This window comes from Peromyscus leucopus, chromosome 8b, assembly GCF_004664715.2.
Source record: "Peromyscus leucopus breed LL Stock chromosome 8b, UCI_PerLeu_2.1, whole genome shotgun sequence".
NCBI lineage: Eukaryota > Metazoa > Chordata > Mammalia > Rodentia > Cricetidae > Peromyscus > Peromyscus leucopus.
In genome coordinates, this window is record NC_051086.1 from 29,608,421 (window position 1) to 29,622,016 (window position 13,596).

The window sequence follows — 13,596 nt, forward strand, 5'->3', positions numbered from 1 at the left end:
ATGGTCCTAAGATGCTCAACAGATGGGATGGTTCAGTGTGTTGGGAAACTGATGGCAGGCACATTGTGGGAAGGGATGAGGTTTATTTTGAACTGGGGAAATCCATCCAGGTTGGAGTGCAGCCCTGGGGATTCTGGCAGGAGCCTGTGGTCAGCTAACATGCCCCACTCTGCACTCTGGCATCACCCCCACTCCCACCCACGCACTGCATGATATTTTGGTGCCTCTACTAGTCTGGGGCCAGGAACTCAGGGGTTTGCCCTGTTCTCACATCCACTAGGGGGCCCGTGGGTGCAACAGATGCATGCAGGTCTTAATCCACTCGGTGCCTCCCGTCACACCAGGAACACTCTGTTACTCACGTAGGCAAAAGATGGGCCTTGCTGCAGTGAGACAGCACAGTATGAAACAGACGTCAGTGCTTCTGCCTTCACACCCAAGCCCACCCGACAGTGGTGGAGCTCCTCCTCCTTGCTGCTACTGCTACCAGCCCCAGCCCACAGGGATCAGCTCCTTCCCTTCTACTGTTCTCTAGCCTCTCCTTCCTTCTCTCCCTTCTCCCTCCCTTGTTCCCTTTGTTCCTTTTGAGACACTGTATAGCTAGGCTTACTTTGAACGCATGATCCCCCTGCCTCAGCTCCTGAGTGCTGGGATCACAGATTCATACCATCACAACTGCTAGGCATCTCATTTCCTAATTGTTGGCCTCAGTGGATGTCTTTCTTCCTCCCTCCCTCTCTCCCTCCCTCCCTCTCCTCCCTCCCTTCCTTCCTTCTTTCCTTTCCTCCTTCCTTCTTCCCTCCCTCCCTCTCTCCCTGCCTCCCTCCCTCCCTTTTTTGACAGGGTCTCATGTATCCCAGGCTGGTGTCAAACTTACTAGATAGCTGAAAATGAACTTAAACTTCTGGTTCTCCTGCCTTTACCCAAGTGTTTGTATTACAGTGTACACTACCACATCTGGTTTATGGGATGCTGGGGATGAGCCCAAGGCTTTGTGCCTGCTAGGCAGGCACTCTACCAATTGAGTCCCAGCCACCTCTCCCCCCTCCCCCACTCTGGCACTGGCCTCTGGTTTGATGGGGGAAGAAATGTGTCTGAATAAACAGAGAGAGAGTATCCAGCCCTCATAAAGCTGGGTCATCCTAACTGTTATGTCTTGTTTTCATTATATAGAAAAAGGCTAGGTTGGGGAGAAGTGGGATTCTCTCTGTCACACAAGCTCAGGCCAGTGTTCCCTACACATAACCCTAACAGGTTATCCTATAGTTCTAGGCTTGTTTAAAGGGAAAAGTATCCCAGGACACAGCCAGCACCCACCCCAGGTCCCTGAGAGCTCCAGGTTCACTGGCCACTGTGCCAGTCTGTCACCCCTAAGAAGAGAAAGCAAGATGCAGGGTGGCAGATGCTGTCATCCGCCTGTCCCCAGCATCTATACAGAGGTACTAACTGGACCCAGGGTCCCACATGGGACAGATGAGGAATGCAAATGGAAGAGAGTAAAAAAAGCAAGGGAAGGTTCTAGAAACTCCCTCTACTTCCCTTCTAAGTCTCCCTCCTGCTGGGCCAGAGCGGGGCCTTTGTGGGTTTTTGTTTCTTGGTTCTGCCCCTGTCAGTGTAACCACAGGTCCCTGCAGGACCTCATCCTTGTGGTGCGTGGCTCACAGAAAGAGCCTTAGCCAATAGTGGATCAAGGACCCATGCCGAGTGACCCCAGCATCCATCTCCCCTGGGGGTGGGACATGGAGTCCTTCCAATTTGGGACTGAGTCCTACCCCCTAGGGACAGGATGTGGGCACATTTGCTGGCTCCAAGTATACTGTGGCATATAGGGACGAAGGCCAGGGAGCAGGAGCACTGGAGTTTGTGGGACAGTCCTCACAGCAGGAAATCTATTCACAGTAACTGGACTTAGTAGGGCCACTGCTAAGAAGTATTCATAGAAGACCTCATAAGAGGAGGCTCAATCCCCAGACTGCTGGGACCAAGTAGCCATGGCAAGGGGAGGGGGTCCCCAGAGCCAGCATGCTCCACCCAGGGGGACTAACCTTGGGGGCACAGGTTGAGTTCTCACTCTAGTGTTCTATTCACTCAAGTCAGCTAAGACTAGGGGTAGCCTTGGTGACAGCACTTGACACTTACCGTGATGCTACTGTCTTTCTTGCCCTTGTGGGAGGACGCCACCACAGCCAGGTACTGGATTACTTTCTTCGTGTTCTCTGTCTTCCCAGCCCCAGACTCACCTCTGAAAGACATGAGTATGATGACCCTATAAGCCAGGCAGGACCCTCAGAGTGGGGAAATTGAGTCTCCTCCTGGAAGAGGCATTAGCTGGCTGTTTGTGTGTACAGGTGCACATATGTTTGGGTGAAAGTTTGTGTACATATGTATAGAGGCCAGAGGTCAACCTCAGTTACCATGCAGGTTACTCTCTGGCTGTAACTCACCAGTTAGGCTAGGCTTGCTGGCAGTGAACCCCAAGGTTCCGTCTATCTGTTGTGTCTCTCCATTGATGAGGGTACAAGCTCATCACTCTGGCTAATGTTTTTTAACATGGGTCCTGAGAATCTGAGCTCAGGTCCTCAAGCTCACAGCAAACACTTTACCCACTGAGCCATCTCTTCAGCTTGAGCTTTGGTTTTTCACCAGACCAAATGAACCCAAGTAGACTCAGGCCCACAAGCCAGTGTATTCTTCTAGAAATAGTGCAAGAAAGAGCCCAGAAGAAGAGGGAAGAAGAACCTGAGTTCTGCTACAAAGGATCAAACTCTGGTCTGTTTAGCACCGTCTGCTAAGAGGCATTATCAGCAAATTTTACTCAGAAGAGCTGGACAAGAAAGGGGCTTCCAAGGAAGAGAGAGAACCTTCCAGAAAAGCAGAGCCTAAGGCAGAGACTCTAGAGAAAAGAATGCCTTATCCCATGAGTCACTGAGCAGAAGCAAGGCCCTCCATTCTCAGCAGAATCCCTTTAATATCAGGCAGCTAGCTGATAATCTCAGACAAGTACCAAAGGGCTTCTTTGGCCAGAGTAATTTACACTAACGTGCATATAGCTGATAGCTTCCCACTGGTGGCGCACTGATGGCCTAATGAGAAGACTCATTCTGGAGCATGAGGAGCCACCATCTTGAGCCACCAGAGATCACTGCAGTGGGGCTTCTCTACCCGTGAGCTCCAGTACCACCTCTGGTTCCTCATGTCTGCTAAGAAGAAAGGATGGGGTCTCTACTCACGTTCCTTCTTCATCATCTTCCGCCCAGATTTTTTGTTTGTTTTTCTTTTCTTTGCTCAAAAGCTCTCATTTTCTGAGCTCACTTCATATTTCACGATATAAGAGAGACTTTTTTTAAAGTCTGGAAAAAAATTCATCCATGCAAAGGTCAGCCTGGGGTTCTCTGGACTGAGCCAATGGCCCAGTTGAACATAGCTCTGCTCTTTTCCCTAAATAGAAGGAAAGAAATTAACTTTCTCATCGAAGCATACCGCAGTGACTTCACTCAAGCTGGAGAAAAGAGAAAAGAAAGAGCAACTGTTTGCTCTGAGTATCTGGCCTGGCCCCACAGAGTCCACTGTCCAGAAACAATGCTTCATGCCAGCTTCCTGTTATCCCCTGAACTGGACACAGTTTGAATGAGAACTGTTCTGCAGAGGCAGTGTCTGAACACAGACCCTAACAGGTGGTGCTGTTTTGGGAGGGATAGGCAGGAGAGAGACATAGGCAGGTCTGTCAGGCAGAGAGGATGAATAGAAGGAGAACTCTGGGAGGAAAGAGAAGAAGTAGTCAGAGAAGGATGAGGACATCAGGGGCTAGCTATCCAGCTACACAATCAGCCACAGAGTAAGAGTAAAAGTAAGATTAAGAGAAAGGTAAAATCCCAGAGGCAAAAGACAGACAGGATAATTTAAGAAAAAACTGGCAAGAAACAAGCCAAGCTAAGGCTGGGCATTCATAATTAAGAATAAGCCTCTGTGTGTGATTTATTTGGAACCTGGATGGCGGGCCCCCCAAAAGAGAAAAACAAACAACAACAACTCTGGGCTTACTTGTCCCCTCACTTCAGTACCTTTAATCCTCTCAGCCATCTAATGAGGAACTTCGTGATTATTCTCACCACCTTCTTGGGGAAACTGAGGCTTAGAGACACTGAAGTAAACTGATCTAGTTCCAGGTACTCCCATGGACAGAAAACAGAAGGGGAATGAAATTTGAACTCAGATCTAAATAATAAGACAATCCATATTCTCCCTCCTCCCACTTTTTATTTTGATAAATGAGAGGGAAAGACAGAGGGACATCTTAGCCTTGGACTCTGAAACTGAAATCAGGGATCAAAGAACTAAGCCACTCAGTTGTGTACAACATAGTATAAATTACTTCAGTCGAGCTAATGTCAATATAGTGGATAAACTTCTCTTTCAACTGAAGGGGAAGGATCTTGGTCAGGAAGGGAGGGAAAGTTCTGCATTCTGAGCACAAGCCTCATGATTTGCATGTTGGCATCCTGTCCTGTTCCACTTCCTACCATCCATGCTTTCCCATCTGGCCTTCTGTCTCTGCTCCTGACCACAGCGAGGATATCAGCAGCAACAGACTCTGGGAACCCTTCCCTCCCCTTGGTCCTCTAGGCTCAACTATTTCCAAGTGTTTCTGATAAAAATAAATTGTCTTAGATGGCCTTGCCAAAGAACACACCCAAGTCCCAGGCTCTAGGCATCTGAAGTTGGCAGGCTCTGAGTGGCTCCAGAAACATGCCTATCTCTGCTTTGGTGACCCTGGAACTCTGTGTGACAATGCTGTCCCCATCCAAGCCCCTGTCATGGTTCTGAGGAACTTGCCCCCACATTCCCATTCCTGGGGGGCCCCTGGCTTAGTCAGATGGAACTGGGTTTGTCATGATCCACAGCTGTGTTCACTCCCTTGGTGTGTGTGACCTGTACAGTTTCATGGGGACACTCTCGTGGTATGTATGACCTATACAGTTTCATGGGGACACTCTCTTGGTATGTGTGACCTGCATAGTCTCATGGGGACATTCTGAGAAAATCTCTGTGCTTGATGGAAGGGTCTGAAAATCCTTAAAGACTTCTCATCATGGAACTGTACATTCTCATTTGCATAAACTTAACACTATGGGGTAGTCCTGCCTCTCCAAGTTGAACATCACTAAAAGCTTATTACAGGCTGTTGTCAGCCTCAATAAGGAGCCAAATTGGCTACATACTCACAACTCCTCCTAAGTCCCACCGCTAATGCAAGCTGGCTGTGTCCTCTGGTATTAGTGTCCAACTCCTACACATCCTGTAAAGCCCAGTTAGATAGCACTCATTTTGAATACTATCTGGACTCAATTTGTTCATCCCCTACAGCCCTCATTAGTTGAATGGCACAGGGGCTCCTGGAATCAGACAGCCTGAGTTCAAATACCCACTCAACCAGTCACCTGCATGGCTTTTCGTAACCTTCTGGGCCTTTGCTTCCTTACCCACAAAATAAGTGCAAGCCAAGCATTCCATATGACCACTGTGATGGTTAATCAAGAGAACACAGCACTCAGTATGGTGACTGGCACACAATCATACCTGCTGTTTCTCCTTTACACTTGTGTGCTCTGTCTGTACCATGATCTCCACCATTGGTTCTTGTGCCAACCCATAAGCCCCACCACATTTCCCCGTCTAGGTGTGGAGTGGGCAAGCCACTTCTGTACAGGGATTCATAGCAATCATTTCAGGCTTTGTGGGTGTCCTGGTTGGTTTCTGTCAACTTGACACAAACCTAGACATATCTGGGAAGAGGGACTCTTAATTGAGAAAAATATCTCCTTAATATTTGCCTTAAGTGATGACTGATGTGGGAGGCCCAGCCCATGTGTGGGTGTCATGAGGTGTGCTAATCTATGGTCTCTGCCTGCATCAGTTCCTGTCTTAGGGCCCTGCTCTGACTTTTTTTGGTGATGAATTAGGATGTGGGCTATGATATAAACTAAATAACCCTCATCTCCCCTCATGTTGTTTTTGGTTGTGGTGTTTTATCATAGCAATAGAAAGCAAGTTAAGATAGTGGGCCATGGAGCCTCATCACACCTAACTTGGCATGGCCACTCTAGTGTGGGAGCAGATCTGTAAACAAGTGGATTGCAGATATGTTTAATAAAACTCTGTTTACAAAATACAAACAAAGGCCACTGGGCCCTGGTTGGCCATGTCTATTGATTTTACAGTGTAAGCTTCTTACTTCTTCATCCCTAGACAGAGGTCCCCAGTAATGATACCTTCCTCTCTCCTTAGTCTCTCTCTCTCTCTCTCTCTCTCTCTCTCTCTCTCTCTCTCTCTCTCTCTCTCTCTCTCTCACACACACACACACACACTACTCTTACATAAATAAATGTTAAAAATAAAAGACATGAAGAATCTCTCACACCCTCCAACTACCATGACGTTCTGCCCAAGCAACTGGGTTGAATGCTATGAACCAAACCCTCTGAAATCATGAGTACAACATCAATAAATCTTTCCTGTTTCCAGTTGGTTATGCCAGATGTTATATAAAAGTAACTAATACATAAGCTGGTGAGCTAGCTCAGCAGGTAAAGGCACCTGGTATCAATCCTTCTGCCTTGTGTTTGATCCCTAGGACTCACATGGTTGGAGAGAAATGACTCCTAAAAGTTGTCCTCTGACCTCTACATGCACCATGACACTTGTGCACTCCCCCACATGCACAATAAATATATGAAGTGTAATTAAAAATAGAACGATACCAGGCATCCTTAAGCATTTGAAAATACTGGTTTCCACTACATGAGCCCCGTGACAGAGCAGAACTGGGCAATTCAACTGTGAGCACATCAAAGATCCCACCCTGGTGATCTTTGTCTTCAGTAAACAACAAAGGAAGAACAGCTTCACTTACGTGCACAGAATGGACTGGTCTTCGCGATCTGCAAACAGAGAAAACAGTGTGAATTAGATCAAGCCCTGAATCTAAGGGTCTGGACATGACTCAAGCTCTCACATGTTGGCAAGACTGGAGGTGGCCAAGGGCCATTTGTACTGGATGCCCAGAACACAAGGGGCCAAAGTGAACCCATGAGGACAGCCAGAGTTCCTGGGGTGGTCCTTGAAAGAGGCTTGAGCCTGGTCACCTAGGAGGCCACAGACCCCCAGCCACACCAGTTCTGGGGGACCCAGAGCCTCCCCTATCCTGATTAGGTTATAGACTGGGGGATTCAGCTTGGCCAGGTATCCTTATGACCATAGGTCTCTGCTCTGAGGCCTAGGATAAGTGTTTTAGCTTGCTGTATCAGCTCCATCAGCTGTGAAGTGTTGTGGTGGACGGCCCTGGGTTGTGAGCACCAGCATTCATTTCTCTCCTTGTGGGGGGGGGCAATGCAGGTTCCTTTACATCTGTCCCCATGTTACCCCTGCCATCCTAGAAAGCTATGATAGCTATTAGTATGTCAACTCAACATAAGCTAGAGCCATCTGAAAGGAGGGAACCTCAACTGAAGAAATGCCTCTATAAGATCTGGTTATAAGGCATTTTCTTAATTAATGTGAGAGGGCCCAGCCCATTCTGGGTGGTGCCATTCCTGGGCTGGTGGTCCTGGGTTCTATAAGAATGTAGGCTGAGCAAGATATGAAGAGTGAGCCAGTAAGCAGCACCTTTCCATGGCTGCATCAGCTCCTGCCTCCAGGTTCCTGCCCTGACTTACTTCAGTGATGTGGAAGCATAAGCAAATAAATACTTTCCTCCCACATTGTTTTGGTCATGATGTTTCATCACAGCAATAGCAACCCTAATAAGACAGAAGTCTTGGAATGGTTCCTTTTGTGCCCAGGGGAGAGTTAAGATTGTACCCAGAGCTGAGCTGACTGGATCATCTGACTTAGAGTCTTCACTTGGTTAGGGACCTCCAATGCCAGCCAGATGGTTGAGTGCCCTGTTATCTGTTTTGAATGGATCATAGATAAATAGGCAGACAGATGAACAGATCAGAGGACAGAGAGGAGGATGGATAGATGGATAATGGGAGCAGGAAATCAGGAATTCAAAGCCATCCTTGGCTATGTAGTGAGTACCAGGCCAGGCCAGCCAGGGCTACATTGTGAGACCTATCTTGAAAGAAAGAAAGAAAGAAAGAAAGAAAGAAAGAAAGAAAGAAAGAAAGAAAGAAAGAAAGAAAGAAAGAAAGAAAGAAAAAAAGAAAGAAAGAGAAAGAAAAAGAAAGGAATGAAGGAAGGAAAGAAAGAAAAGAAAGAAAAAGAGGGGGAGGGAGGGGGAGGAGTAAGAAAGGGAGGAAAAGAGAAGAAATAATAAAGAAAGTAAGGAAGGAAGAAAGGAAGGAAGCCCATCATACTCTAATTGAGGTGAGGGCTGGAGGAACCAGTTCCCTGTGGCTAGAACCCAGGCAGCAAGAATGTCTCTATAGCCTGATGACCTGACAGGGTCTCATGTAGCCCAGGTTAGCCTCAAATTCACTATGTAGCCTAGGATGACTTTGAATGTCTGATCCCTTGTCTCTATTTCCTCGATTCTGTGATTCCAGGTCTCCAGCACTCACCATTCGTGCAGCACTGGGGATGGCAGTCTCATGCACATTAGGCAGGCACTTTGCTCTCTGAGCTGTGTCCCCAGCCAGCCCTGACCGACATTATTTTAAGGAAGATCTTAAGTATTGGCAGACCATGGGCTTCTTCCATCTGACCTGAGGAGCCAGGCTTTCTCAGCAACCTGGCAAGAGCTAGGCCCTGAGCAGGAGAGATTTATAGGGTCAGAGGCTCCTCGGCCTCCCAGAAGGAGGAGCAGTCTTTGTGCTGTGGGCCACTGGCAGCTCTCTGGCCCAGGATGTTCCCATAGGAAACACAAGCGTGGGAAGCACAGCTCTGGGCAAAAGAAGTGCTTCTTTGGGTCAGCTGTTGAACTGACCCCAGGGAGCTTGCCTGAACTTTCCATGGCTGGGGCATTCTGTTTCCTCTCTGAGCCCAGTCTTTGAGAGAGCCAGGGAGGGGATAGTAAGATGGCTCAGTGGGTAAAGGTGCCTGTGGCCAAACCTGAAGACCTAAGTAACCTTGGGGTCCACATGGTAGAAGTAGAGAACTGACTCCCACAAGTTGTCCTTTGACCTCCACACATGCCTGTGCACATATACAAAATCAATAAATGTAATTCATAAATTTTTTAGAAGGTAGAACAAGACCTTCTGCCCCACCACACATCTCCTTGTCTACTCAGGTCCTTCTGTTAATCATGACTGTGAAATTCACAGGACATGAGCCAGCTCAAAACAAGTAACTTTGGGTACTTAGGATATTCATAACATCACATGAGTACCACCTCTATCTAGTTCCAGAACATTCTGTTACTCCCAAATAAAACCCTATACCCATTAGGCCATTATCATCAATCAGCCATTCCCACTCACCCTTGGTAACCCACATGCTTAGTCTGTATCTGTGTTCACTGGCTCTGGGTATTTCACACAGGTAGAGACACACAGCACTTCCTCTCATGCCTGGCTTCTTTCATGTTTGGGAGGGTTATCTGATTTGTACTATATATTACTACTTTATCCTGTTCACAGCCAAGTAATACTTCATTATATAATAGACTACATTTTATTCATCCATGGATGGAAATTTGGGTTGTTTCTACCTTTGGGCTACTGTGAATTGTACTGCTGTAGATTTTCACAGAGAAGTTTTTATTTGAGTACTTATTTTCAGCTTTTGAAATATTACCTGAAAGTCAGTACCTCCATAATATTATCTCTGCCTCCACACTTCTCTATGGCTGAGACAGGGATCTGTTTACTGTACACCTCACCTGCAGAGCTGCCCTGGACAGTGGTACAAATTTCACACTGTCTAACTATAAGGGGAGATTGTTGGAGATTTGTATGTTCATGAAAACAACTGGCTTGCAGATTGAAGAAAAGCATCTTGAGAAAGAGGTGTCTTTTTCTAATTCTGCAAAGGCTTCATATTCTCTCTGGCTCCCTTTGACCAAAGATTCTATCTATTGTAGCAACTAACCTTCCCATGATCATTATTTAACCTGTTAGATTTTCAGTACATTTGGAAGAACGTATATGGCATACAGTGTTGTTCTTATTTTCTTTCTCAAGTTGGTAAAAAACAAACAAACAAAGGACTGTGTAGCATTATATTTACATTCACCTCAAAGAGGAAGGAAAGAAAATATCCATCACCTGATGAATGGATTTAAAAAAATGTGGTATATTCACTCAATGAGCTATTATTCATCCATGGAAAGGAAAAGGGCTGACACCTGCTACAGCAGTTGTGAATCTTAAAAAGGCTACACCAAGCAAAAAAAGCTGGTCCCAGAATGTGACTAATCAAAAGTTTCCATTCACCTTACTTGTCCATAACAGGCAAACTTGACTAATTGCCTGGGGCTGGGTGAGAATGTGGAGTGACCTCAATGAGTACAAGATTTGGAGGGAGGATAACAAATTTTAATGAAGTTACATTGACAGCTCCATATCCTGTAACAACTCACTAATGACTTGTGACTTGCATATTTATTTATCTATTTGGTTTTTTGAGACAGAGTTTCTCTGTGTGTATGCCTGGCTATCTTGGAACTCACTCTGTAGACCAGGCTGACCTCAAATTCACAGAGATCCACCTGCCTCTGTCCCCAAAGTGCTAGGATTAAAGGCACACACCACCACAGCCCCGTGTGACTTGCATATTTAAAATTGATTTACTTATGCTAGGTACATTTTATCAGAATAAAGCTTTTAAAAAACACAATTAATTTTTTGCTCCCTCATTTTTTTTTAATTTTTTTATTTTTTTATTTTTGAGACAGTTATGTAGCCCAGGCTGACCTCAAACTCACAATCTTCCTGCTTTTACATCCTGGGAGCTGGGATTTCTGGCACTACCACTACACTTGACTTATGCCACGTCTAAGTTCTGCTGTATACCAGGCCCTGGAAACACAAGCCAACAAGAGCCACTGTTCCTTGCTTCTACATAGTTGATGGCGCTGATGGCACAGTGTGGGAGTTGTGGTGATTTAATGGAAATGGCTCCCATAGACTCAAATATTTGAATGTTTAATCACCAGTTAGTAGAACTGTTTGGGAAGGATTAGGAGGTGTGACCTTTTTTGAGTGGGTATGGCCTGACTGGAGGAGTTGTGGCCTGATTGGAGGAGGTGTAGTTTTGTTGGAGGAGGTGTATTGGGAGGGGCGATTTGAGGTTTCAAAAGCCCATACCAGGGTGAGTGTCTCTCTGTGCCTGCAGATCGGGATGTAAAACTCCCAGCTACTGCTCCAGCACCATGCCTGTCTGCTTCCCACCATGATGATCATGGACTAAACTATAAGCAAGGTCCCAGTCAAATGCTTTGTTTTATAGGAGTTGTTGCAGTCAGAACACTGACTTAGAGAGGAGCCAAATGGGCAAAGAAATGATTGAGGGCTGTAGTCACACTTATAACCAGGACATTTACCAGTGCACAGACCTCAGGATACCTCTGTGGCTTCCCAGAACGACAAGAAGCCTTCCAGGCTGTGTTCATAACTGAACTATGTCAAGGATATGTGTGCAGGAGGGAGGGGGGTCAGGTAGGGGTGGGCATAGTATCCCTGGCCTGACCAAAGCAGTTCCCATGAACAATGACAGCCCTGCTGTGACTCAGCTTCTAGCTGAAGGCTCTGGGTCCTGGGACCTCACCCCCATCACTAATCTGCCCAGGTCTACTCTTCCTACCTGGCCTGGGGGCTTGTCTTTGGATGTCTGAGTCTTGGGATGTGCTTGTGGGGAGTGGGATAATAGGCCTCGGATCACCCCCACTGAGGCAGGCATAGCAGGCCAGGACTCCCTGGAGGTGGCCAGCAATCCAGAGTCTCACAGACTGGCTATTTCAGTTGATCCCCAGCTGGAGTTCTTGTTGACTGGCTGCTGAGGCTGAGGCGTGCAGGCTATCCATAAAAGGAGAAAGCCGAGTGGAGCTGGGAAAGCATCCCAGGCTCCATGCCTCTCTTCCTTCTTCTTGTACCAGCCAGCTGTAGATATGAGAGAGGGAGGGGACTGCAAGCCCAAAGAATGTGACTCCCTAGTTCAGATCTCCCAAGAAGTTGGCTTCCAGAAGATTTTTACACACTCTGTGAAGCTAGTACAAACTTGTCATCCCGAGTCTCCTTTGACACCAGGGCAGCTGACAGCTAAGGTTCAGGCATGGCTCAGAGTGATGTTCAGACCACCTGGAGCAGACAACAAAGACACTGAGCCACAGAGAGATGGATTCTACAGCCTTGACACACCCACCCCACCACCATCCCCGCCGCTCCTGTTGCTGAGGACCTGGCCCCTCCCCTCTTCTGCATTCTCTCTGGTAGACTCAGATAGGTTTGCACTGGGCCCAGGGAAGCATTTTCTTACCCTTAGAACTGGACCATTGAGGGGTACCTGGGACCGGGGACTCTGATGGCCTCTGGGGGCTCAGCTCTTTCTTATCTACCCCCTTCTCCTTCCTCCAGCCCTAGGAGCCTCTCCCACCTCAAGTATTAATGGCCACCTCCCAGGAGACATCTACTGTCTCCTAGTTTAGGAGACAGGCCCCAGGGTAGCATCCTTCAGCTTCTGAACCTCCCTTCTCTGCCCTGTGAGACTACTTAACTGATGCCCCTGAACCAGACTGTGTGTGTGGGAGGGCTGTGGCATATGTTAGGCCCTCAGTCAATCCTGCTGAGACAATCAGCTGGGAGACCACATACTTCTTATGCTCCCTGGATGAGAAACATGATTCAACATACCAGTATGGATACCTCAAAGCTACTCCCCTAGGCAAGCCTGCTTCTCCAACTCAGAATTTACTATTTATTCTTAATTTTAAGAGTCTTGACTGCCTCCTGTCTCTATAAGAACCCATGGGCACCAAAGATTGGTGGATATTCACATCTCCACTTATATGGGGAAACCTAGTCACTAAGTCTACCCTCACAAATGGGACATATGCCCACACCCAAGAAACTCCAAAGAGTGAGGCAGTCCCTTCAGCCACATGAGGCTGTGGCTAAAAGGTGCTGAGACAGTTCCTTACCAGAACCTGATCTTGCTAGCTCTCTGGTGCTGTACTTACCAGCCTCTAGTGAGCAGTGCCTTCTTATCACCTTTAACTCACCCAGGAGGCTAACCTGAGCTACATACTGCATTCAATGTCAACTTGAATTACAGTGAGAGCCTGTCTCAAGAGACCAAGGGTGAACAGAGGTGAGGGAAGGAAGGAAGGAAGGATGGAGGGATGGATAGATGGATGGAGGGATGGACAGACGAATGGAGGAGTGGATGGATAAAGTCAACAATTTGTAATTATTTGTTTATGGAACAGCTAAATAAGTGAGGAGCAACTATGCCCAGAGCCTCAATCAACTAGAGGCACTGTACCCCATTGCACTAGCCAGTCCAGACTAGGCAGAACTGAGCATAGTCACAAACCTTCCTGGAAGCAGAGGCACAACTGCTTCCTGTCTTGGAGACATGTTTGTAGGGTACCAACTTTGAGTCAAACAGCCTGACACTAGGCGCTCCCTATCTAGTGGCCTCTGTGCTGCACAGCTG

At 47.2% G+C, this 13,596-nt stretch overlaps 1 protein-coding gene across 1 annotated transcript in view; it reads right to left on the bottom strand.

Moving 5' to 3' along the window:
* The window catches only part of Myh11 (myosin heavy chain 11), a 101,354-nt gene that overhangs the window by 54,667 nt on the left and 33,091 nt on the right, over window positions 1-13,596 (bottom strand). Inside the window, exons 4-6 of the mRNA XM_028858400.2 lie at window positions 6,911-6,938; window positions 2,140-2,242; window positions 363-383 (exon numbers count right to left, since the gene is read on the bottom strand). Of these exons, the coding sequence (XP_028714233.1) occupies window positions 363-383; window positions 2,140-2,242; window positions 6,911-6,938 (152 nt within the window). The remainder of the gene's footprint in view (window positions 1-362; window positions 384-2,139; window positions 2,243-6,910; window positions 6,939-13,596) is intronic.